Source organism: Ovis canadensis, chromosome 3 (assembly GCF_042477335.2).
Source record: "Ovis canadensis isolate MfBH-ARS-UI-01 breed Bighorn chromosome 3, ARS-UI_OviCan_v2, whole genome shotgun sequence".
NCBI classification, from domain to species: Eukaryota; Metazoa; Chordata; class Mammalia; order Artiodactyla; family Bovidae; genus Ovis; species Ovis canadensis.
The window spans coordinates 57,996-84,179 of NC_091247.1; the positions used below are offsets into that span (position 1 = coordinate 57,996).

General features: G+C 57.4%; 1 protein-coding gene across 1 annotated transcript in view; it reads right to left on the reverse strand.

Moving 5' to 3' along the window:
* CACNA1B (calcium voltage-gated channel subunit alpha1 B) overlaps nucleotides 1-26,184 on the reverse strand; it is a 213,547-nt gene that overhangs the window by 29,149 nt on the left and 158,214 nt on the right. Inside the window, exons 21-34 of the mRNA XM_069579582.1 lie at nucleotides 24,799-24,925; nucleotides 22,143-22,272; nucleotides 21,788-21,847; nucleotides 20,535-20,641; nucleotides 15,232-15,328; nucleotides 13,978-14,138; nucleotides 12,566-12,703; nucleotides 11,636-11,837; nucleotides 11,252-11,416; nucleotides 10,817-10,927; nucleotides 10,387-10,470; nucleotides 2,064-2,069; nucleotides 1,393-1,509; nucleotides 938-1,003 (exon numbers count right to left, since the gene is read on the reverse strand). Coding sequence (XP_069435683.1) covers nucleotides 938-1,003; nucleotides 1,393-1,509; nucleotides 2,064-2,069; nucleotides 10,387-10,470; nucleotides 10,817-10,927; nucleotides 11,252-11,416; nucleotides 11,636-11,837; nucleotides 12,566-12,703; nucleotides 13,978-14,138; nucleotides 15,232-15,328; nucleotides 20,535-20,641; nucleotides 21,788-21,847; nucleotides 22,143-22,272; nucleotides 24,799-24,925 — 1,571 coding nt within the window. The remainder of the gene's footprint in view (nucleotides 1-937; nucleotides 1,004-1,392; nucleotides 1,510-2,063; nucleotides 2,070-10,386; nucleotides 10,471-10,816; nucleotides 10,928-11,251; nucleotides 11,417-11,635; nucleotides 11,838-12,565; nucleotides 12,704-13,977; nucleotides 14,139-15,231; nucleotides 15,329-20,534; nucleotides 20,642-21,787; nucleotides 21,848-22,142; nucleotides 22,273-24,798; nucleotides 24,926-26,184) is intronic.

Genomic DNA, 26,184 nt, shown 5'->3' on the forward strand with positions numbered 1-26,184 from the left:
CCAGGGAAGAGGAAACCTCTGGAAAGTCTAACATGCCACTGCCCCACAGCCCAGTTCGCGCAGGCTCTGGCTCTGAGCCTGTCCAGGATCAAACAGCATAACCAGTCAACAGGGGGGCCCGGAGCTAAGCTTAGGTGGCTCTGCTAGACAAAAGGAGGGAGTCATTTTAAAATTCACTCTCTCATCAGTGACCCCAGAACAGTGATTACACTGATATTCTGATAGATCACTTGAAAGTTTTTTTTAACACTTTTGTGCAAACACCACAATGGGCTTTGTACCTGTTTTAATTTCTTTCTTTCATGGTTAGAAATGCAGATGAGCCCCTCACTCTGAGCAGCTTAGAATCTGGAATCCAGCTTAAGATTTATGAATTATCATATATCCATCAGAAGCAAAGATCACTGGGCTATGTTTTTGTATGCCCATAGACCAAAGCAAGAAAAACATGTATTTGTTTTAAATAATATCGGATCTCAGTAAATTTCAAGCAAGAGAACTTTCAATCTCCGAAAATAGAGTTTAAAAATCGGCTTTCAGCTAACCTTTAAGACACTGCCTCCTCCCACCACAAATTAACATTTGAGACCACCTCCCATCCCTACATCCTTCAGAAGTGCTCCTGGGCAAAAGGCATGACCAGCTGCTGCGGCGCAGGCCACCTGGGCCATGCGGATGTGCTCAAACACTCCACACTGTGCGGGCCCAGCACCCAAGCAACCGTGCCCACCGGTGCCCTGACACAGACCAGCAGGATTCCACACAAGAGCAGGGCTGCGCATCTGTCCACAGAGGGTGGCAATGCCTGGCCTCAGCCACAGAATAGTCTTCCTAAGAATTAAGTTCACAAAGTGCTTAGACTGGCCCCTGGCTCACAGAAACACTGCTAAGCGCCAACCGGCCCCTGCTGTCACGCGGTGGCCCTGCACACACCCACCTGCATGCCGATGATGGCATAGATGAAGAACAGCATGGCGATGAGCAGGCACACGTAGGGCAGGGCCTGCAGAGACACAGGGAGGGCGGCTCAGCACCCGGGGAGCCACCCGGCCCCTGCCTGCCCCACACCTGGAGAGCGGACGCTGGCTGGGCCTCCGGGCGGCACCAGCCTCGGCTGACTACAGACCCAGCCCCACTGACCATCAAGCCCCTTCACCAAGCGCCCATCGTCTTCATTTACAAATCAAGTCGTGAAAGCCACTTCAGCCCTTTGTGAGCGTAAACAAGACACTCTCTGTAAAACTGGAAGCCTCCTTACAGACTGTCACAGGAACCGCGGGGGGCCACACCCGCCCTGCTCTTCCCAAGGAGCGTGCTTGGGCGGTGGGGCGGAAGCTCCCCACCGGCACAACGCGGGAGGGGTCAGGCCCGCCTGGCCACGCCCAGCCTCACCTTGAAGGACTGGACGAAGGTCCAGAGCAGGATGCGGATGGTGTAGCCTTGGCGGAGCAGCTTGATGAGCCGGGCGGCCCGGAAGAGGCGGAGGAAGCTGAGGTTGATGAAGTTGTTCTGCAGGGAAAAGAGGTTGCGCTCTGACCTTCAGAAGCCAGCCTCCCACAGGCACAGGGAGGCTGCTCCCCACCCACCTCCCCGAGTCACTGTGCCCCGAAGAAAAGCAGGTGAAGAGAGAGACTGCTCCACAGTCTAAGCAGCAATCAGCCACCAGAAAATCTTCCAGAGGGAAAGCTTGTCATTGCAAACAACTTCTCATGCAGCAAATCAGAGACATTCCCTCCACAGGGAGGGACAGAGAAGTCCTGCGAAGCAGCTCCCTGCTGCCAGGTGGGACGGGAGGCCGCCCGCAGCCAGGCCTCCGACGCTGACCGCTTCTTGCAGGACACAGCTGAGCAGCCCAGGGACTGGGCGGGCTGCCTCTCCTCAGACTCGGTGGCCATGCCCTTGTCTCCCACACGCCAGCAAGGCCCTGCCACCCGGGGCCCAGCAGAGGGGCGGACACGTCCTCTGGGGCCAGGCAGGGACCTGCAGACAAGCGCTGGCAGCACGTGTAGGTGGAGGCAGCCCTGCTGCTGCCACCCGAGAGGCCCCCTCCGTAGCCCCCAGACCGGACTCTGCTCCAGAGAACCCAAGATGTCTCGCAGCAGGCCCTCATCCAGAGGGTCTGAAGTCAAGCACAAAGCAAACCGATAATCTCTGGACTCCACAGACGACCCGGGAGTAACGCTTCCACCCTGGCCCAAGGGCACCTGAATCCCTGGCACATTCCTTTCAGGGGGCCCGGCTCTGGGCAGTGTCCCTGAGTAGAAAGGGGTGCTCAGGGGCAGGGGGGCTTCCTGCCCTGCCTGCTTAGAGACCAGGTGCCCTCTTCTGCCCACCCTCACGCAGCCTGAGAGCAGCTTCCTCACACTTTGCTGTTTTAAAATATGCAAGCAGCTCAGGCTAGACACATTGTGTTGCCAGATTCAGTGGTCAGACACAGAAAAGAGAGCAGGTGTTGGATGAGGCAGCAGCAACGGCGAGCACATGCGGGAGGTGCCAGGGCCTAGGAGGGGCGGCGGCCTACTCCAGGGCTGCCCATCTGATCTTGGCTGGGACGAGGCATCCGTCAGGGGACAGGCCTCACTCCACCCCTTGCTTGCCTCATCTCCAGGGCTGGCTTCTTTACTTCCACCCGGGACTCTGGACTGTCTGCTGGTGAGGGACATAAGCTATTCTCAGGGGTGGTGCCGAGTTTTAGGCAATGCCACAGGGGGACAGGGCAGTTCGCAGGCACAGAAGGGCTGACTGTGGCCCAGATCAGCAAGAAGGCAGAGTGGACCTCGGGACGTGATCCTGGAGGGTGTTCTCATCTGCCTGCAGCTCCCTCACTAGCTTGTGCTGGGGAAAGAGACCCTCAGGGCAGACAGGGTAGATGAGATACACCCACACTCTCTATCTGAGTCCCCTGGGCCTTGAGGACTCTCAGGTGAGCCAGCGCTCTCAGGAGGTTGGAAGGGGGACTGTTTACAGTGTCAGGGAGCCCTCTGTACAAGACAGTGAGGCACAGCAAGGGCGAGGGGCTGCCTCCTCAGGCTTCTTCACTTTGAAACCACCTGCGCACGTGGCTCTGGAGGGGCCAGGACAAAAGCACTTTGCTCAGGCAATCGGCACGACAAGATGATTCCCTGAAAACACTGGGAGGAAATAGTCTTCTGGGTAATAAAGAAGGGACGGATACCAGAGCAGACAGAGGAAGGTGCTGTCCATTCAAGTCCCTGGACACAGAGCTCAGCCACATAAGAATTCCCATTGACACCCAGGCGCCACCCATCCTCCCAGACTTTCTCCTCGGGGCTCCAGTGGGCACCTCAGAGAAGGTGGGGTTGCCAACAGACAGACAGCCCTGGAGAGCCATGGAGGAGCGTGGTGAGGCAGCTACAGATGCCGCAAGCAGTGTGATGGCCTGAGCGCGGCACGGCTGCACCCAGAGCACGGGCCGCCAGACACCACCAAGCGGGCCGCATGCTGGGCAGCGGGGGCAGCGAGCACACGGTGGCCTCCCCATGGCTGAGCACGGTCACCCCTGGCCTCCGCCAACCCCCTGGAGGTGGACACAGCCTTCCCCATCCCCCAGAGTCCACGGTTTCCGCTGTACCCTGGAGTAGACACCCCTGCTTTCACGTCAGGCCCCCCTCATCACCGCTGCCTCTGAGCGGGAAAGGCCAATGCTGCACCCCTCAATGCAGCAGCTGCTTTCCACTGAGGGGGACACTGGGCCCCAGCTCCCCTGAGGGCCTGCTTCCTCCTCCCCACGATGGCGGTGTTAGACGTCACGCCTGGGGGTGAGGAATCATCGAGAAAACTGAGACGGGAGCCACAGAGACAAGTGGGGCCCGGGCCAAGGCCCTCACCTCCTGTGTCCAAGCACCTCACTGCGTCTGGGCAGACTCACAGCAGAACAAGGGGCTCCCCCTCAGGCTGTGCACACGTGCCGGGGGCCCCACATGTGCTGGGGAGGAGGTGCAGCCGCACGGGGAACAAGCTGCTTTCCTACTCAGCTTCGTTCTCGAGGGGACTGATGATGGGGAAGACAGGAGAGACAGAGAGAAAAGGAGTAAGCCTGAGGGGCCTGCTCCACTCAGCCAGGGCCTGACGACACCAGCAGAGCCCGTGCTAAAGATACAGCCTGGCACTTCTGCGGCTTAAAAGTCTTTTTCTCAAAACCCAAGCTTTTCTGCTCCGATTGTGAACTGCTTCACCACGCTCACTTTCTGTTCAGGAATCTAAAATATCTGCTCTTTGCATGACCTTCCAGCCAAGGCCTCGGCTCCAGCATCCCCACGCTCCCTCAGATTTTCCTGAGACCGGAAGGAGGCGCTGTCCACACCACTTGCACGGGCTCCACACAAGCTTGCTGACCAGGGCACACAGGAATCCACAGTGCTGGATGGAGGCCCAGCTCTCCGCTGCCTCCTGGGGCAAAGGCCCTCTTCCTACTCAGTCAGGACAATCCCCCAAGGCTCGTGCCCCCTAGCCAGGCCTCCACGGAAGGTCTGTCCAGGAAGGACCCAACAGGAGACCTCGTCAGAGGTGGACCCAAGCCCACCTGGTCTGCTGGCCAACAGAGGTAGACAGAAGGGAGATGGCTACGCGGCAGAAACCATGGACTTTACGGGGAGCAGGTCCACCCTCTCATCCAGCAAGCCCCCAGCTCTGACTCCGTCTCGACACTTACCTGCCTCCCACTCAGAAGCCCCTATCTCCTCCCTTGGCCCAAGGCCAGTTCCTGTGATCAAGTGGCCCCTGAGGGCCCTCAGAAGGCCCTGCTGGACCCAGGAGCCAGGGAGAGTGCGCTAGAGGCCAGAGGGGGCGGGTACAGCTGGGCTCTGAGCACAGGAAGGCGGTGGTGAGGGTGACAGGAAGCAGAGGAAAAGGACAGCAGTGCAAGCAAACAGAGCTTCAAGAACTGTATAAGTCACGAAACCAACCGTTTCCTATACGTGATGTTTTCATGGATGGATATTTGCGTGTTATTTACAAATTGGGATGTTTGAGCAGCAGGCGCGCAACATACAGACGGAGACATGGTTTTCGCATTGTATGTTGGTTGGGTGGCGTGAGTCAGCAGGTAGGTTAGGGTAAATCAAGAACAAAAACAGAAAACAAAAGAGAACATGAGTCATCAACACAAGCGAAAACTCAAACTCTGAATACTTCACTGGAAAATTTTAGGATTTTGGTAAACTGCATATTTTGCTTAAAATGAACCAAATCAAAACACGTTTGAAATCTGTAGGTTACGCAGACAGAGGCGTCATTTGCATTTGTTTGTAATGCAAATCCAAAGATGACTCACAGACACTTATTTTTTTATTCCAGGCAAAGAAATCAATGTCAGTTTCACGCTGGTCTGGAGCACTCTCTCTATGCGGCCCTGGTTATTAAGGCTGTTGTTCTATGTGGCTTTAAGTCGGGGGTGGCAACTGACACTCATATTTTTGCCTCAGGAAAAAAAAGTGCGTCCACAAAGTAACAAATGAAGTGACTACAAATGGAGAAAGGAAAACAACACAGAAATCCACAGGGCGGCTTGCTTTCATCTTTCCGCCTCCAGGCAGAACAGCAAGAAGACGGCCCTCGGAAAGCAGCAGCAGCTGCACAGCTGAGCTTTGAGACCAGGCGGATTCTGAGCACTCCCACCAGACCTGCTGAGTGTGCAGGATTGAGGGAGGCTGCCCTGGAGGGTCTCGAACATCTGCAAGCTGCCCCTCAAGTGTCCAGCAGCTGCAGGGCCTCTCTCTGGAGAGGCATCCCTGGGAGACAGCACGTCTGTAACACTAGCCGCCTGAGCCACCACCCACTGCTGACGAGGCACACACGCAACCCAAGCCCCGGGGCTGTGCCCTTGCAGCTGGAAGCCCAGTGTTTGGATCCTTTTTTCCAGGAGAATAAAGATTCCTGTGTCCAGGGAAGCAGAGCGCCCGTCAAAAACCACACGGGGGAACCGTTTCTGAGTGGGAAGCCCACACACAGTGGACGGGTGGCAACCAGACCGTACTGCAAGGCCAACGGCTGGCAAAACAACCTTGATTCTTTTGTTAAAATGGCAGCTCTCAGCTTTCAGCCTGAATCATTAACTTCTCAAAACCATGAAACACCTCATGTAAACAAAAGAATATGTATAATTATATACATACACACACGCGTTTTAAATAAAGGTAATAAATCATCCATATATTCATCGTCCAGCTCAAGAACTAGAACGTCCCCGTTACTCTGAAAGCCCTTCCTGTCTCTCTCTTCCCCAGACGCGGTTGTGCTTAGTCACTCAGCCGTGTCTGGCTCTGTGATCCCCGCGGATTGTAGCCCACCAGCCTCCTCTGTCCCTGGGGATTCTCCAGGCCGGAATACTGGAGTGGGTTGCCAGGCCCTCCTCCACCAGATGTAGTAACTACGCTTAACTGTTGTTAATAATTGCTTTTCTTTACTGTTTTAGCCCAAACTCTTAAAATGTGCTATACTTGTCTTTCCCTAACTCTGTGATGGGATTAGACTGTATGTAGCCCCTCGGGCTCAGGCGAGCTTAGGCTCTGGCCCTGAGCAAACACCGATTTGAGGGGCACCCTCTCGATGAGGGCGTCCTGAGCAAACACCAATTTGAGAGGCACCCTCTCGATGAGGACGTCCTGAGCAAACACCAATTTGAGAGGCACCCTCTTGATGAGGGTGTCCTGAGCAAACACCGATTTGAGGGGCACCCTCTCGATGAGGACGTCACCCACTGCGTCAGCACACCACTTCTGCTGCTACCGCTGCTGCAGACACTGCCTTGAGCATCAGAGTAAAACCATCTCCAGGCGCATCCGCTCAGGCACCCTGCACACCTGCACCCCGGAGGGTGTAGCTACAGACATGCCCGACCTTCCCAGACACTGCGTCTGGGAAATTTAGTGACAAGACTGTTATAACCCAGTGGTGTGAGCCGTGACCGAACATGGACCCCAAGGCTGGACCTCACACCTCCAACTCTTGGAAGACTTCTGTGGGTCCGGGGGATAGCACGCACCACTAAAGAAAGACTGCTGTTTCCCATTTATCAGGTGACTCAAAGCTCCTGGGTCTCAGAGCAAGGGGAGGCTCTCTAGCAGGCCCACACTGCAGTGTCGCGAGCCTGCCACTCAGGCCACAAGCCCCAGCAGGCCCCGTGGTGCTAGGGATATCTGTGGTAGATAAACACCTGTTGTGAGGCCCTCGGAGCCCCCACATGAAAGTCAATGCAGTCACCGAGGCTCCTGGAGCAAAGATCCACGTCATCTGCAGAGACGTCATGCCTGGCTACAAGGCCCTGCAGAGACTGTCTGACCATGAGACGCCGTATCTATGGCACCAAAGTTGCCCTCACGAGCCATGTGCTGCAGGCCCAGCAACCGCCCAGGGCACAGTGGACACGCCACATCTGGGGCCACACGGGTGCAAGTCTAGAGGCCACAGTCGCGTGACAGGAAGGCCCAGCCCAGCCTCCCGCCTCTGTCACACACGTCTCTTCTCAGGGCACCCTTTCCCAGCACGTCGTGGGATGGTCACTAAAACTGGGCAGTAACACGCAAAACCTGGTTATGGAAGGACTGGCTTGATATACCAGTACATACCTCAGCAGAGCCCCAGGCAGGGCCCCCCAAGAGAGAGTGTGAGGCAGAGGTCTGAGTGGTGTGCCCAGTCTACCATGGCGTGCATGGTGTGTGCGTGCGTGGTGTGTGCGTGTGTGCGTGTGTGCGTGGTGTGTGCGTGTGTGTGTGCGTGGTGTGTGCGTGTGTGTGCGTGGTGTGTGCGTGTGTGTGTGCGTGGTGTGTGCGTGTGTGCGTGTGTGTGCGTGGTGTGTGCGTGTGTGTGCGTGGTGTGTGCATGTGTGTGTGCGTGTGTGTGCGTGGTGTGTGTGTGTACATGGTATATGTGTGCATGGTGTGTGCGTGTGGTGTGTACATGTGTGCGTGTGTGTGCGTGGTGTGCGTGTGTGTGCATGGTGTGTGTGTGTGCGTGTGTGCGTGTGTGTGCATGGTGTGTGTGTGCATGGTGTGTGCGTGCGTGGTGTGTGCGTGTGTGTGTGCGTGGTGTGTTGTGTGCATGGTGTGTGCGTGCGTGGTGTGTGCGTGTGTGCGTGGTGTGTGCGTGTGTGCGTGGTGTGTGCGTGGTGTGTGTGTGGGGGTGTGTGTGTATGTGTGGGAAGGAGGTGTCCGTGATAAGGCAAGGACTCCAGCTTGCTCAGGCCTCTGGAGGGAACAAGGTTTGGGGCAGAGGCCCCGGCTGGACCTGGGAATGGACACTACGTGTCATGTGCCAACAGCCACCCCGGCACCCCCAGCCACAGAGGCGCTAAACCCCGTGCGCCTTGGATGCGGTGGCCAACAGGTGTCAGCAGGGCCCGCCACCAGCCCCCACTCGCACGGCAGACCCACAAAGGCAGGGACTGAGACAGCTCGGGGGAAGGCTGTGCCTGGGCCCAACAGCCAGGCTCCTCCTTAGCAAAGCTAATACAGCCACGGCCGCTACCGAACACCTGCCCGTTACAAGCAGAGGCCACCTCCAGGCCCCTGAGGAGAGCTGTACTTGGTGCTGCCAGCAGTCACTTGGTGGGAAACTTTCACCTGGAAACAGCAGTGACAGGTCTCAACAGGGACCACTCGCACCTCGGGCCAGGCCCGCCTTGGCTGATGCACTAGCGTCAGAGACGCACCAGAACGAGACTCCACAGGACATCCACTCAGAGGAGAAAGGAGCGCCAACAGGGCGAGAGGCCCAGGACCTGCTAGCACGTCAGCCTCCACATCACTCAGGTGCCGGCCAGGTGGAATGCTGGGACAGCCTCTTGCAGGCACAGAAAAGACACTGGGATGGTGGGGCTGTCCTTCAAGACGAACGGATGCCCGATAGATATACCGGGTACCCACCCGAAAAAATGCATGGACTTAGGAAACAAGGAACCAAAGCAGAGGCGGCCCCTGTCACCCACAGGAGCCCAGGGGGGCTTTGCGCCACCATCCCACAAACTCAGGTGAGGCACATCTAGGGGCCCTGACTCGAACAGGCGGGGACAGCCTCCTCCACGGGACCCAGGAGGCCACCGAGGCTCCTGCGACTCTGGGCTCTTCACAGCCAAGGTGCAAGGGGCAGAGCTGCCCTTGCACGGGGCAGGGAGAAGTCTGTCTGGAAATCAGGGGGCTCCCGGGGCCCTTTCTGGAAGTCTCTGGGGCCAGTCTGAACTGTGCCTGAAGCATCGTGGCAGCCAGAGCCACCACAGGCACAGCGAGTGGGGCCCTGGCGGGATAGCGTGAAGGCTGGCTCACTTGGTGCGACCACCAACCGGAGCAGCAGAGGGCTGGCCACAGCAAAGACCCCACGATGACGTGGGTCCCCATGGCAACCGTAGGCACCCTGTTCCTTCTCCCATCAACTCCCTCCTCCCTGAGGTCACGACCAGCGCCACCTGAAGCCAGAGACAGGACCCGACGTGGAGTGTGGGCAGAGCCGCGTGGAGCCAGGGCTGCAAGCAGACGCCCCCGCCCTGCACGTGGCCCTTAGGCCCAGCAGCACAGGCGGCGGGAGCCTGCTTTACCTGCCTCAGGGCACTCGGGTACCTGGGAATCCACACCCCAGGCAAGCCTTGAGCCGAGGCCTGGTGGGCACAGAACTCTGCAGCTCTGAGCTGTGACCCACTCTGTCTCCAGAGCCTCTAGGGAACGATCCAGCTCACCTAACATGGAGCTGGAACCTCAGCCCCTCTGGTTCTTCTCTCCCCACCCACCTCCTCAAAGCTCTCCCCCACGGTTCTGTCTTGGAACATGTCCTAAAACATAACTTTTACAAGAACCCTCACCTCACTGTCTGTTCCTAGGGCATTCACTTAAGAAACACTGATATAGATGTTTTTGTCTTTGATTCTACCAATCTGTTGTGCTTAAAGAAAACTGCTTTATGACTCAGATTATTTCAGATTTGTTGAGACATGTTCATGCTCCAGCCCTCAGTTTTCAGATATAACCCACGTATTTTAGTAAGAACTAGAATCTTCAGCATGTGTGCATGCTCACACACGCCCGTATGTGAAACAAGCCTGATATTTCAAAGTGCTCCAAATCCTTATCGGCTTTAGTTGTATTTTTGGGGAACCAGTTGTCAGGTGCATACGGATTAGATGCATATGAAATTACAAGATCCTTATCTTCCCGGTCACTTACACTCCCAGGTGATTCTCAGGCCATCAGCCTGGAAGACCTTCTGGGAACCAATTTCTTACCCAAGATAAAGCATTTGCCTACAGGACACCCAGCCCCCAAACTCGCCTCTAGGGAGGAGCTTCGTGGGGAAGCATCCTCTGAGGAGAAGCTAACCCCCAGGCCTGGAGGCACAGTGGGGAGACCACGCAGGGCCTGCAGGGGCAGGAGAGCTACTCACCGCAATCTCTGTTACTAAAATATCAGTAATACTTCCCAACACAGTGACAAAGTCAAAGACATTCCAGGCGTCTCTGAAATAGTTCTGGAGAGAAAGAAGGGCAGTTAGTGCTGGGCTGGCGGGGGTGGGGAGGCTCTGCAGACAAGCTGTAGGAGGTGGCCTCTCATCAGGACGGTAGCAGAGGATACATGGGCTCCCTCGTGGGCAGGTGGGCGGAGCACAAGGCCACACACCCCCTCCCCTCCAGGAACAGGGTGGGGGCAGAGGTGGGGCAGAACCCGGCAATCGTTTCCCTGGGGGCCCTTCAGGGTCATATGTGCTCTGGGGGTTCAGGGAATCCCAGCTCCAAACAATGAACACCCAAAGGCTCCCTACAGAGGGCAGGCCGGAACCCAGACACCGAAAGGCCAGGAGGGGCTAAGGCACACACCAGCACTCCAAAGGCGATGATCTTGAGCACACACTCCATGGAGAACATGGACGTGAACACGATGTTCAGACACTTCAGCATCAGCTCGTACTCGTAGGGCGCGTCGTAGAACTGCCAAGGGAAAGGTGCTGTTGCCCGTGGACCCGCTGCCCCGACACACCCCACGGGGCTCCTGAAGACCTCCTGTCAGAGCACAGTGGGCAGGCACACCTGCCGCGCTGGGACACCCCTCCCTGTTCCCCGTGTCTTCCAGAACCTTCTTACGCTCTCAGCCCACGGACAACCAGGGAGTCGGGGCTGCACAGGCAGCCCAAGCTGGCCGGCGCTCAGGGCGGCATCACTGCTGCCCGCGCCTCAGGAGGAGCGGGCCCTCCACGCGGCTGGAGTCGAGCCCGTGTCCACGGGCGCCCCCCGCCCACCGCGCAGCCCACGCACCTTCATCATCAGCACCACCGTGTTGAGGGCTATCATGGCCATGATGAAGTACTCGAAGGGCGGCGAGACCACGAACGTCCACGTCTTGTACTGGAACGACTGCTTGTTCTGAGGCATGTGCCGCGTCAGGGGTCTGGCACTGATGGCGAAGTCGATGCACGCCCTCTGCGCGGGAGAAAGGCGAAGTGAGGACTTGGACCCCCTGAGGCCCCTGCACACGCCCGCCCCCAGCCACACACAGAGCCCCGGTGAGAGAAGGCCTTCTCCAGGCAGCGCCCCCAGCCCATGCTGGCCAGCGGTCCCCACACGGAAGGGAGGCCCAAGGGCCCTGGCCACACTGCCCACCAGGGAGCTGCCTGGAGATGGAGACGCAGGGAGTCCCACCTCGTTCTTCTCCAAGCTGCACTCAGACATGACTCTGTCCCCCTGCTCCTGGAAGGTGATGATGATCAAGGCCACAAAGATGTTCACAAAGAAGAAGGGGAAGACCACGAAGTAGACCACGTAGAAGATGGACAGCTCCATGCGGAAGCCGGGGCTCGGGCCCTGCTCCTCGTAGGTGGCGTCCACCGAGTGCTTCAGCACCCTGGCCGAGAGCCGACACCGAGCGTCAGGGGGGCCAGGAGCGCGTGGCCCCGGAAAGACGGGACCCGCGCCGCAGGGGGCTCCCGTGGCTGAGCCGGGGGCGGAGCCAGGCACGGCCAGACCTGCTCCCCAGGAGAGCCGTGTCTCCCAGCAGCGGGCTGCCCCCGACAAAGGGCTTGTACTCAGGGCTGCTGGGGACCTCCAGGAGGAGGCCTTGGCTGCCTGAGGTCCCATCCCTACAAGGAGAAGCGGGAGAGGCCCCGCAGTCCTGTGCTGCCCAGCTCTCTCCCATCCCACACCAGGTCACCTACCCATACCCTGCTTCACCTGTGGTCAGGAAGCCACGGGTTCAGCAGAGTCTCCTGGCAGAGCATCGCTCCTACCTTCTGAGGGGTGGCCCTCTCAGCCCTAAAGGAAGCCCCTGCCATCCAGGGTGGCACTGAACACACGCATCCCTCAGGCTCCCCTTAACGAGGCCAGCAGCCAGCTCCTCTTCCCTCCGGTGCCCCGCCACCGAGTGAGGATTGTTAGGAGCTCATGATACTGTGCTCTGGGCTTACTCTCCGCCTCCTCCAGGCTGCCCACTCCCAGAGGGAGGGCCTCCTCTCACCAGTGAGCACAGAGCCTAGGGCGTATCGGCTTAGTGACAGGTGCAGAGTCTGAGCTCCCCACCCCAGCTGCCCCTCTCTCTCTCGCCTGAGCAGCCGTGAGGAGCCAGGCAGCACTCACATGGGCCATCCTTCGCCGGTGGACACAGTGAACAGAGTCAGCAGGGCCCAGAGCACGTTGTCATAGTGGAAGTCGTATTTCTTCCACTGCCGCGGCTGAGCTTCCACCTCCTCCTTCTCATAGTCCAAATACTGGCCCCTAGGGGTGGGAACGCAGAGGGAGACAGAGGTCAAAGACAAAGGGTCTAAGCAAACCCCCGCGTCTCCTCCAGTCAACGGACCTTTGAAAAGGGTCGTCCGTTCAGGGGAGAAAGACTGGTCTCTTCATCAGACGGTGCTGAAACCACTGGGTATCTACAGGCAAGAATACGGATGCGGACCCCCATCTCACCCCATGTGTACAAACTAACTCAAAATGGACCAAAGCCCTAAATGTAAGCAGTAACTCTATAAGATGCTTAGAAGGAAATATAGGGGGCCACAGAAAAAATAGATAAATTGGACTTCATCAAAATGGAAAGCTCTGTTTTTCAAAGGAAATCATCAGCACTCAAAATGGCACTAAAGACAGAAAACCATCTGTCTGATAAGGGGCTTTCTATCAGCACTATACTAACAGCTATTACAATCAGTTATAAAATGGATGAACATTTCAATTTTAAAAATGGATAAAAGACCTGAATGGATATTTTTGCAAAGAAGACATCAAATTATCAATAGGCACAGGAAAAGAGGCTCCACATCACGAACCAAACCACAATGAGACACCACTTTATCCCCACTAAAGTGGCTACAATTACACTTCTTAAAAGGAAAATAACAGCGCTGGCAAGCCCGTGAAGAAATCAGAACTCTCAGACACTGTTGGTAGGAAACAGTTTGGCAGCTCCTGAAACTGACAAAGAGAATCACCACGCAGCCCAACAACCCCACCTCCAGGCTCATCCTCGAGAGAGACGAGAGCACCTGCGCACAGAGGCAGCCGCACACAGTCTCAGAGCAGCAGCGTCCAGAGCAGCCCAAGCGTGGGGACGACCCACGTGCCCACCAACAGGCAGGCGGACGCACTCAGCGAGGTCCGACGACAGAAGGGACGCCATCCAACGTCAGGGGAGGGAGCCCACCGGGGCCGCGGCGGCAGAGGCCTTGCCAGCCGCGGCGGCAGGAGTCGGGCGCGGCGGGCCACACAGAGCACCCGGTTCCCTTTGCGCGCAAAGCCCAGGGCAGTGCTCACCAGGCACCAGCCTTCCCCCCGCCCCTCCCTGAGGGCACTCCTCTCGTCTGCTCAGCTGGGGCGCGAGGCCCCAGAGATGAGGAAGTGGTTTCAGCCCTGGGGCGGCCCCCAACCTTAGGGCCCAGCCTGGATCTCGAGGGTTGACACAGCGTCCAGCAGAGGCCGCACTGAGCTCCCTGAGGTGTGCAGGCAGGGAGGGCCCAGGCACGGCCCCGGGGCCGCGGAGGGGCCCGGCTCACCTGCAGTCCCGCTCCAGCTCCTTGGACTCGTCGGTGCAGTAGAAAAACTTCCCCTTGAAGAGCTGCACCGCGATGACAGCAAATATGAACATGAAGAGCACGTAGACGATCAGGATGTTGAGGACGTTCCTCAGGGAGTTCACCACGCAGTCGAACACAGCCTGGGGAGGGGCAGCGCTGTGAGGGCCGGGGCCAGCCCGGGGCCCGGCAGGGTCTGCACCGGGGGCCAGGAGGGCCCTCCTGGACCGGACGGGCGGGCAGGAGGTGCTGGAAGAGGCGGTGTGGGCAGGGGCCTGACACCACGGAGAGCCTGGGGCTGAGGCCAGCGTTAGGCCCCTCAGCCAGGCCTCGGGCCAGCATGGAGGGGAGGCACAGGGCCAAGCTGAGGGCAGTGCATTCGGGATGGGGCAGACAACCGGCGACATGAGGCCAGCTCAGGGCAGGGCTCGGGGCGCGTGCGTGGACCAGAGGGGACTCCCAGCTGCCCCCACAGCCCAGGCCCCCTGCTCTCCAGTGAGCCGCTCCCTGCCGCCCTGGTCTGCTTGTTGCTGGCTGTGCACAGAGGCCGATCCGCAACCGGCTCTCGAGGCCCTGCGGGGCACACTCCACACGTGGGCAGCTGCCGTGGCAGCCCTGGCCCTGGTGCCTCAGGCACCCTTGAGCTGCCCCTTCAACATGGGCTCTAAGCAAACCACCCCCCAGAACCTCACATCACTTAGTGTCTCCACGGCCTGCAGGTCAAAGGTTCTCCTAACATGTTACTGTACAGTCTTGGAGGACTAAGTGAATTTAAGCACAAGCTCAGCAACAATTAGACTGCAGCACAATTCTAAAGCCATATTCCCCAACCCCTGCTCTGTGACCCTGACCCCTGTGACCCTGACCCCTGCACCACAGCTGCTGAGGGAACACTCGGTCGTGTGGGTGCCCCTGAGTGGAGGAACAGCCTCACAAGACGTGCAGAGAAGGAGCCCCTCGGACATGGTCACAGAGCTGAGAACCCATCCCATGCACACAACAGAGGGCCTCCCTCGTGGGGGCCTCCCCTCAGCTATGCTCATCCCCACCCAACACGGGACGCTGCAGGGGGCCAGGCAAGATACACATGTGCACCCCGCAATGCATTCCTGCACATACGTGTGTACACACACACACGTACACACACGCGAAGTCCACCTACAAACGTGTACACACATAGGCACACATGCACACACACAGCCCCCACCCCCTCCAGGCCCCACTCCAGACTCTCACTTTGAGCTTGGGCAGCCGCTTGATGGTCTTGAGTGGCCTCAGCACACGCAGGACCCTCAGGGACTTGATGGTGCTGATGTCTTTCCCTTTGGAGCCTCTAGAAGGGAGAAGCCACCCATGTAGACAGGTAGGGTGCACACCTGTGCCCAGAGGACTGGGGACAGGGTAGCCTTGGTCCTGAAGACGCCTCAGGCCAGTGCATCTCCCCCAACAGGCTGCCTGAGGGGACAAGGCCTGGGGCCAGGCCAGTGGCACCTGGTATCCAGGGAGAACTGAGCTTCTGGGCAGGAAGAGCTCATCACCCCAGATCCCATCATTCAGCACTCCCACCCACCCCACACCAGACTCCTCCAAACACCATGCCAAGGCCCCAGTGGGAGTAAAGGTAGGTGGGCTCCAGAACGGCAGCCCCAGCCCAGGCAGCACGTGCAAGTCTATGAGCAGTGCAGACCCATGCCCATCACCATGGAGTCTTCTGGAAGGGCTGGCCTGCCTGCCTTTCCCTGCTGGTGGAGGGAGGAAGGGTTCACACCACCAGGACTGCGCCTGATGTCAGGAAGAGCCCGGCTGACTGCCATGCAAAGGCAACAGCAGCAGGACCTATCAAGGCTGCGGCAAACGTGGGCGGGGCCCCCTCTCCACTGCCAGCCATCTGCCCTGGCAACACGGCAGCATCTGCTCCTGCAACACGGCAGCGTCTGCTCCTGCAACACGGCAGCGTCTGCTCCGGCCTCAGGAGCACTGAAGCAGACTAGCAGGTGGCTGCCTGGTTCTTCCTGGCTCCACAGCAAATCCCACTGACCTTTCATCCACCACAGGGCATTTAACATGACTCCAGTTACACAGAGACACTGGTGGGGAGACTTCCACAATACTGTGAAAGTGGTATGTAGGGTGACTATGATTGTTAGGGTTAGGTGTCTAAAGTATTGCTGGTTCATTAATGTTCTTCCAGATGTGAAGAAATCTTGTCCCCTAAGCTATCAACAATTTGGTAAGATATACCTTTGTGAACAGAGATAAAACATTTACTTTTTCTCCCTGATTCCTTCAGAATTCAGAGTATTTCAGTGAGTATTCTTACTTCCATGACAATATATTTATCTGCATAAGTTCAATAAGAACCTATTCTCCTTCTACAGGACACAATTGGAAACACTGGCCATTTGACCAAGGCTTTGACTGACAAGGGGCTGCAGGTAAAATCTGATGGCCATGTCCTTGGCTTGGTTTCCTGGCTTTGAAAGCTTTTGAGAGTTCAGTCTGAAACTCCTTATGAAAATTAGCAGCAACAAAGCAGTCTTAAAAAGAACTTCCATGATCAGTCACTCCTCTTGCAGCACTTATATAAATAATCAGGCCAAGTTTAATGCAAACAAATCACTTTTACTGTGATTATCTTTGTTTTTTTTTAAAAAGGGAGTATTATAGAGAGAAAAAATGTTTGCCCCTCCATAGATATTAGATTCTAGTCCTAATACTTGTTTTTGAGGGTTTGCTATATACCTACAAACTTGTCTGCATCCTGAATTCTTCATTTCCTCAAATATCTGGCTCTGACTTAACAAACTCATGTTTCAAGTTTTCTTCCACCCCTCTAATTAGAAATCAATCAGAACAAAGACTGCCCCAAAATCTCCTTGGAAGAAACTGCACCAGGTCTTCCTCGCTACCCTGATGGCAGTGAACCTCAGGGACTTGAACCCTGAATAAATATTTCAGACCTGAAGAAGCCCCAGCATCCCCCTCTCTAGTCTGATCCCCTACACTGGTTCCTCAATTCCTGGAGCAGAGATGGGCAGCAGGCCTCAGAGGACCCCTGTGACAGTGTCCAGCAGGCCAGGCCCTGCTGGTTTCAGCAGGCTTGTGCTGGACCAATCCCAGATCCCCAGTGCCAAGGCTGGGGCTGCCTCATTCCTGTTGCTCTGCCAAGGGCTGATTCCAATCTATCCCAACTGGGTAGATCTGATTTATTTCCACTCGCTAGGAAACCCCACAGCAGTACCTGTCTTTGCAAGACATTTAGGGAGACTCCTTATTTCACGAGAGGAGATTCTCTTTCCAAATACATTAAAAAACCTAAGTGACCCCTGCCTCAAGTGGGTAAACACAGTAAACCCTGTGAATAAGCCCATCACTTGGTTAGGAGCAAATATGCACAAGATATGACCAGAACCTTCCCTTAACTCTTGAAGACACTGCAGAGTCCCCTGCTAAGACATCAGCTTCCCAGGAGACAGCCTCAGACTCCGGCCAAGGTTGGTCCTAATAACAGAATAGCCTTCGGTTATCTTTAGCGGAGCAATAAGCTGTCTATGCTTTGGCCAGCACCACCTACGGTACCTGGATTAACACTTCTGGGAGGTTGGAAATCAGTTACATCAGATCATGGAGCCAGCTACTTGGCTCAAATCTGTGACTTCTTCATGGGATCTTTCTTTGATTAGGGGACCATGACCTGGGGACCATCACTCCAAAATGCACTTCAAACATTAGGAATTATCCTGTTTATAATGCCCCTAAAATGTCTGTCATATTCTCTCAAAAATTTTAAATACATGTTTGTAGCTGACAGCCACTAAGTAAGTGGTCTCCATTCTGACTGGAATGTCAGAAAAGCAGCAAAGAAAATGACCAACATGAAGATTATAACCCTAAAACTGTGATCTGTGTGAATGTCATAAGGGTTAAGCAAATACATCACGCCCTGTGGAGACCATGTCTAAAATCAAAGCTGCAAGAACTACACAATGGGAGCTGAGCATGGCGCCAACACCTGTGAATATAAAGTGCTGCCTGCCGCATCAGTGAACCCCGTTAAGCCATCACATTACAGCTGACCGTGAGCCCTTGCGGAATTTGGGATGGAGTCAGGATGCTCCCCATCTAGCAGTGAGCCAGCCCCCCTCAATGGGACACCCCGAGGAGACCCAGGAGGAGAAGCGCAGGACGCTGGCCCCAGATAGCTGAGGTGCACGTCACCCAGTGAGCCCGGACCCTTCTATTTCCCACATACAGGAAATACTAAGTTCCTTAAGAAGCCTGGCTTTCTTCGATCAGCAGTAATCTCTCGATGTTCTGACTCCCAGGTCTCTGTTGCAGAAACTCCTACATATCGCGGCTCAGGCTCCCCCCTTGCCTCTTCGGTACAGTCTCTCAGAGTTATCTGAGATGTTGTGTCCCAGGCATAAGTCCTCAGTTTTGTCAGCCAAATACAGGGTAACTCTCAACTTACAGGTTGTAAACTTTTTTTCAGATGTCAGCTACAAACTGGCACTTGTCATCTGCCTCTGCAAGGGTTAAATCATGAGCTGCTGCAGCTGCTGACTTTCAACATCTGCCTGAAAGGAATTCCAGGTAGAGAGCACAAAGGAGGCCCTCGGCGCTCCAGGAAAAACTGGCAGAACAGCTCTTCAGGCAGATGTTTCCAGGAGTCGATTTTATGAGCCCAATTCTTGCACCTCCTCATATCTAGACAAGCACTGAAACCCTCCGTGGCGACGGCTGCTCCTCACCACCAGCAGAACCTTCTGCAAAACGTATGCGCTTGATTGCACGCGCTCCCCTTCGCCGAAATCACACATTTACTGGCCTTTCCCCTACTTCTTTGGAGCAGTTTCTCAGAGCTACCTGAAATGCTATCTCCCACGACATAGTCCTCATTTTGCCCCAAATAAAACTTAACTTGCAACTCTCACATTGTCCTTTTTTTTTTAAGTCAGCACAGTTGACACACCTAAAATTTTTATCACATCTCTCAGTTGGGTTGACAGTTTGATCAGAAGGGGAGAACTGTTTAAACAAAAAAAAAAGAGGAGGGTGAGAGAGAGAAAGGAGGAGGAGGAAAGTGAAGGAGAAGAAGGGAGCATAAAAAGACACAGGGCCGAAGTGGAACCACCTGCCCCAGGAGAGCAGACAGGACTCAACTGCAGTCTCACCTTTCCCTGGAGGAGGAAATGGCACCCCACTCCAGCACTCTTGCCTGGAAAATCCCATGGACAGAGAAGCCTGGTAGGCTACAGTCCATGGGGTCGCAAAGAGCTGGACACGACTGAGCGACTTCACTTTCACTTTCTTTAACCTTTCCCAGGAATGAAATTTCTGGAATCGCCTGGTGAGCACCATCGAGGTAACGCTGCCTGAAGCACTCCTTTCTTTCCTCTGGTTAAACCTTGTCTGGCCCCCTGTCTACAGAGGCCTTCCGTCCGACACAGCTCCCATCATGCACAGCCTACCTAACTACTAGATGGGATGCTGCCTGTTCCACAAATCACTGAATAAACCCAATCAGACCTTCAGAGTCACTCAGCTGGATTTTGTTCTATAACAATGAGGGTCAGAGATGCTGGGCATTTCAGGGAAGCGTGGAAAGGAAAGAGCAAAGAAAGCCCTGTTTCCAGAGGAGACAAGTGGGAAAGCGTCTCAGGACATCCAACATCCTGGCAGCTGGGGTCACACAGCTCCCACCCAGAGTGGGCACTGCCCTCCAGACCCAGGTGCCCAGCCTCCAGCACTCAGTCAGGATGCCCTGCTCACCAAGGGGGGGCCATGCCCAGCCCCAGCCCCCAACCCAGCCCCCAGGGGTGAGGTGGGGACATGTGGCCGGGGACATGGCTCCTGGCAGCATGCAGCCCAGATGGCGGCGGAAGTGAGCAGGGGGAGGCATGGCGATGGAGAGGCCCACATGGGGTCGCAGCGTGCTGTGATGTGGGGCAGTGTGAGGGGACAGAGGGAAGGCATTACCCCATGAAGCTCCTACCGAGAGTCCAGCAACAGGAGACAAAGAGAAGAGAGTCAGTGAGGCGGTCTCCCCGTGGGCTCAGAGACGACCCAGCCCTCAGTGTCCATCGAGGAGCTTACTTACGTCTTCATCTAGGTAAGCAACCACCTCCCCAGGATCTGCCCCCAGCTCCACCCAAGCCCCCACTCACCACCGTGCAGGGTCTGAGGGAGCTAATCTAGGCCCAGCCACAACAGGGCTGAGTGTCGCTCACTAGGAGCTACAGAAAACAGAGGAGCCCCCCACTACGGGAGATGCCCAGCTACGCCCACTTGCACTGGCTGACCAGCTAGTGCGGCCTCCTCAGGGCACCAGGAGTCTTCTGCAGGACGCAAGAGGCAGACACCTTAAGGCAGAGCCTGCCTGTCCAACTTCAGAACCACAGGGTGTGTCAGGGATGGCAAGCCTGAGGCCCTCCCAGCCCCACAGGCGGCCCCAAGCGGGCGGGGCCCTCCCCGCCTCCCCACGCTCATCCCGGCTCTGGGGTGCAGTCCAGCAAGGCAGAGCAGACCCAGGTACTTACGAGAAGGCAAACGCCACCAGGGCCCCACTGACCACAATGAAGTCCAGGATGTTCCACAGATCCCGGAAGTAGGCGCCAGGGTGCAGCAGCAGTCCCAAGTCGATCATCTTTAGGGGAACAACACACTTTAAGGGACAGAATATTTCGGAAAAGAAAGGCAGAGCCAGAGCCCAGAGACCTGCGGCGAGAGGAAGGAGGCCATCTCATGTTCCATCCCCTACCCGGGGAGGGGTCACAGTCCCAGGCGCGCCTGTCACAGTGAGGAGCCGCGGCTCAGGTCCCGTCCCGTCAGGGGAGGGGTCACGGCTCAGGTCCCGTCCCGTCAGGGTACTGACATGGCTCAATTGATGGCCTCTTGAAGCCTCAGCAGGCATCTGGATCTCCACGCCCTCGACCCCAGTGACTCCGCATGGCCAAGACTGGATGAGATCCTGCCAGGCCTCCAGCTCCTCTGGTGCCTGAGTGAGTCTCCCCCTCACTGGGCTGCAGCCACGCCTGCCCGGAGCTCACCGCCTGCAGACCCTCGGAGGGTCGGCCCCACTGGGCAAGGAGGAGGTGCTGAGGAGCTGCCCTTCTGCAGCAGTGACTTCTGGAGGCATCTTACTGTTTCTGGGCCTCAGTGTCCTTGTTTGTAAAATGCAGCAACACCTCCCCCAGGAATTCACAACAGAAGTGGAGTGAGCATGCACAGAAGCCACCACGCAAGACCCTGAGCCACCACGCAAGACCCCCTCCCTCCTCGAGCTGCACCTGTGGGGACCCGCACAGGCCCTCGGCAACACCGAGAGAAGGACCAGGGCCGCACAGGACGGCCGTGCTTCATCTGCAGTCAAGCACCAGGGAGTCCTCTCCGCCCACCCGCTGCAATCTTTGAGCCTCGAGGCCAGCGTCCTGTCCCCACTCTCCTTCCTCTAGCTGAGGTCCCGGCCTCCCCCTCTGCTGAGACAACCCCGCACGACCCGGGCTCGTGCCACACAGGAGGGGGAAGCCTGCCTGCCTCAGAGAGAAGGGTCTCTGCCAGCAGGTAGCGGAGACCAGGCCCAGCGCTCACGAGCTCTCCTGAGGCTGATATAACACTGTGGGGAATCCTTAGCAAATGTGACCTTGTGTCTCCACAAAACACAGCCTCTGCAGGTGGGCTCATCACCCACACACGTGTGCACACCCAGGGCACACTCGCCACATGCCTTCATCTCAGTCACGAGGGGGGATGAGCAAAGCCCTGCAGTCACCAAGGCAACCACACGTCTCACCTTTATCACCATCTCAAAGGTGAAGACGCCTGTGAAGATGTAGTCCATGTACTTCAGCACCTGGAACCAAAGAGAGGCTTTTTTCAGGGGCAGGGCAGGAAACTTGAGCCGGGCCCAGTTCAGCAACTCCATGTCTTCTTCCAGGAGCCTGCACAGATAACCCATCGGCCTGGGGCCTATGGGCAAGGGCCATGGGGAAGTGAGGGGAGGCCTGGCCCGTGCCCATGGGAGGGGCCCCTGCAGTGACGGTCTTCACTGCATCCTGGACACACCCCCAGACACTCCGCCCCCCACTCTGCGGGGCAGTCAGGGCCCTGACAGCACCAGCCCCTCCAAGCCCGACAGCAGCACTCACGTTGTTCCTGGGCGAGTCTGTCTGCACGGGGTCTTCAGCGGCCAGGGCAATGCTACTCAGGGCGATGACCACGAGGATGACCATCTCAAAGTACTGCATGGCCACGATGTAGTGGCAGAAGCGGCGAAGCCTGGAAGGCAGAGCACGGGCCAGCAGGGCTTACGGAGGGCCTGCCCGGCCCCGCCCCACAGGAGGCGCGGAGCCCTGCCGGGCACCCCTCTGCTCAGGTGAGAGTAGCCAGGTGTCTGACCGGGAGGCGGGAGCTGCAGAAGCCCGGGCAGGGCCGGCCACCACGGCTCGCAGGCCAGGTTGGCCTGGCCCTTTGGCTGCACTAAGTCCCACTGGGGGCCAGCCAGGGCTGCCTGTCTATGTGTTGTGGGGCTACCATGCCCTGGACAGGCCTCCAGCTCTGCTGGGGGTGGGGTAGAAGCCGAGCACCAACGGTCCCCGAGCAGCCCTTCTCGAACCCCAGTGCTGGGCGCGGCACCCTCGTCTGAGCTCACAGGGATGCGTGTGCACACCTGCCCTTCAGTCACCTGTCTGCCTCCACTTGCTAGTCAGCACCACTGATGACTACTCCGGTCTGTCCAGGTCCATCCTGGACTGGGATACAGTGGCGCCCAAGACGCCCTGAACAGCATCGACAGAAGCAGACGGGAGATGCTCAGATGCTGACACTCGCTACGACACGGCAGGAAGCAGTGACCAGGAGGCCAGCAAGGGCTCTCGGGGACGCGACGCCGAGCCTGGGCGACAAGCACAGCTCACAGACGCCACTGCCGCCCCGCAAAGACGCGCTCTCAGAGCTCCTCCTGCCTCCGCAGGCCCAGCCTCTGCCGCCAGCCCCTGCCACCTCTCCTCCCACCAACACCGTGTTCCCAGGGACACCACGTCTCTGTCCCTTCCTGTCTGCTCTCCGTCCTAACCACCGCTGCCCAGCTCCAGCCCCTCACCCCCAAGCTGCTCTTCTGAGACGCTTTCCTTCCACCCCCACAACGCTCCATCGCAGGCTTTCTTCCGTCCCAGCCCGTTTCTTTCAAAGCAACACTATCAGTCCATCTTGTGGCTGAGTTTCCACCCCTCCTCCGACCCTCAATTTCCGCTGGCCACGTGCCACCCACCAGCTTCCCTGGGCTTCAGGGCACAGCCAGGCCTCCAGCCATCAAGCAGAAACCCTAGCTGTCATCCTTCACAACTCTGCCCCCTTCCACCTCTATTTTGCCATCAAATCCTGCAGATTCTGCCTCTAAAATTCCTCTCCAAACACTTCACTCCCAAACCTCTTCACTCTGACCACCCTCATCCAATCGCCACGACCACCTTCCAAACGGTCTCTCTGTCTCATCTCCATTCTCCCCACCTAAGGGCTCCAGTGCAGTCTGACCGAGACTCACCCCCACGGCTCACAGCCTCTCCAGCTTCTCTAGGTTTTCACGTCATCCCACTTCTCCAAAGAACACACATCAGCCCTGTGTGCCTCTGTGCTTTTCCACACAACTGCCTTCAGCTGTTCGGAGCCCTAGGTCTTTAACGTTGAGACCATCACAAGCTCTCTCCACCTGCTGAGAACACTGTCTCCTTCCTCTTCACCTCGACTCTCACCCTTCAGCCGAGATCTCTCCCTCCCTCCAGGAAGGCTCCCAGACACTAGACCTCCCTGCCCTAGCTACCCACTCTGTACTCACATGACAGACACACCAGTCAGTGCTGGAGGCAGGGGCCATACCTGTCTCTACCTCCATCTCACTCCCAACCCCTAAAGAGCAAGCTCCCCACACTGGCGTGCTGAGCAGAGGAAGGAGGGGAGGGCGGGCGGCAAGAGCTGGTGGACAGACTGCTAGCTGACCAAGGGCAGAGGGGCTGGCTGGACATGGGAGAGGGATGAGGCGGCGATCCCTCGGGAGCAGCTGCTCCGCCCCCGTGGTGAGAGTTCTGCATGTGACCTGCCTGCACCCCTGCCTGGCGGGCTCCTCTCTCCTTCCTCGGGCTCCAATCCCACTTCCCCACTGCAGCGCCCCCGTGCACACCTCCAGTCCCTGCTCTGTGCTTCCTCCTGGCCCCTCCCAGCACACAGTGGCTCATGTCCCCAACTCAGTGCCCTGTCTGCTGCCTGCCTCTCCACCTTCCCGCAGCTTAGAGGACGGGCGCTCACCGGCACTGCGCATCTCTGCGGCTCCCAGCACCTAGAACACTGTCTGAACACCGGTCGAGCTACGGAAGCAGCTGGAGCAGTGTGTGGGCGAGTGACATGTGGGGACTGCATGACGCAAACCGACGGGAGGCCACCGGACAGACACACGAGTGGCTGCGACGCATGCTCGTGCGCCCCAGTGGGGGGTGTGTGTGTGCAGAGGTGACCTACGGCTGCAGTGGGGGTTAGAAGCAAGGCCCTGGGATGCCTGTCTGGTTTAAACCCCAGCTCTGCCACAGAGACGGAAGGGCTGTATGTCTGGACGCCTTCCCTGTGGCTCCGTGTCCTCATCTGCAAAGCGAGGCAGCAGCAGAATGTGCTCTGTGGGAAGCTGTGACGATCTATCAAGATGCTAACACACATCACAGGCTGGGCCACACCCAGCACGCCTGCTGTCAGAGGCACATGGGTCACAGGCCAGGGACTAGGAGACAGAGCAGGACACGGGCTGGTGGCAAGGCTTACAGGTTGGTGGGGCTCAAGCAGAACATGGAGCTGTACGGGACGATGGGTCGGGGGCCGCTCCTCATCACGTCATCAGCTTCCACCTCCTTCTTTCCTTCTGCTTGGCTTTCCAGGTCCACGTTACCACCTACAAGCACAAAGGCCACCAAGTTAGGGGTGCAACTCATAGACTCACACCATGCAGGTAACCCCTGGGCAATATCCGCCAAGCTCCAGCCCCACAGGCTCGTGGACCCACCAGGGAAGGGCATGAGGCCAAGAACACAGCTTCACACGAGGCCTCATCTGATCACAGCCAGATTACCACTGAAGTGGGCGATGCCGGGCTGAGCCAGCTTTGAGGATCCGGCTGTCTGCTGCAAAGACCCAGAGACCCTCCCTCACCTCTCCCTCCACCAGGGTCTCTGGGGAGCAGCACCAAGCCTGGTGGGCGTCCCTGGCTGTGGACACCTTTGCCTCCCTGTGCGTGTGAATGCTCAGTCGTGCCTGACTCTTTGCAGCCCCACAGACTGTAAACCCGCCAGGCCCCTCTGTCCATGGGATTTCCCAGGCAAGAATACAGGAGTGGGTTGCCATTTCCTATTCTAGGGGACCTTCCCAATCCAGGGATTAAACTCGAATCTCTCACGTCTCCTGCATTAGCAGGCGGACCCTTTACCTCTGCGCCCCCTGGAAAGCCCTCTGCCTTCCTAGGGGCTGTTAATCTAGATACTCTAACGATATCAAAGGCACCTTCAGCCCCAGAGACCAGGGCCAGTAGGCTCTCCCATCCCAGTTCATGGCTCACGCCTCAAGAAAAGGTATCCCGGGCTGCCCTGCAGGCGGCTCAGGCAGGGCCAGCAGGCAGCAAAGAGAGGGCCTGTCTGGCTTGCAGCCACTCTCCAGAGCCTGCTGGTCGGGCTTGGCTGCACAGGACGCTGACCCAGGGAGGACGCAGCACTCCCCTCGTCCGCACCCTCGGCGGCGCCTCACTCCTGGCTCCCCCGTCCCTAAAGGGCATCTTCTGCACGCAGCACCCCTCCCCCACGTGGCAGCCATGAGTCAACTCCCCAGGGGTGAAAAGGCTGTGACCCCTGTGCTTTTAAGCAGACTGTGCTCTTCAGGCACAGTGCGTTCCTCACAGCACTGCTTCATTCCTAACTGTACTGAGGTATGTTTCGATTTTTCAAGTAATGATTCCTGAGACCCCAGGGGTATCAGGGAGACAGTGCACTGACTCAGAGCCAATGCCCACCACCCACCTCCCTTTTACTTCTTGGAAGAAGCATATAAGCAGAGATGAAGGTGATTCCCTCCAGTCTTCTCCCCCGACTGCTGGTCACTCTGAAGTCCCACAGAGAACGAATGGGTGAGCCAGAGGAAAGAGCCCTGGGCGGAATGTGCAGC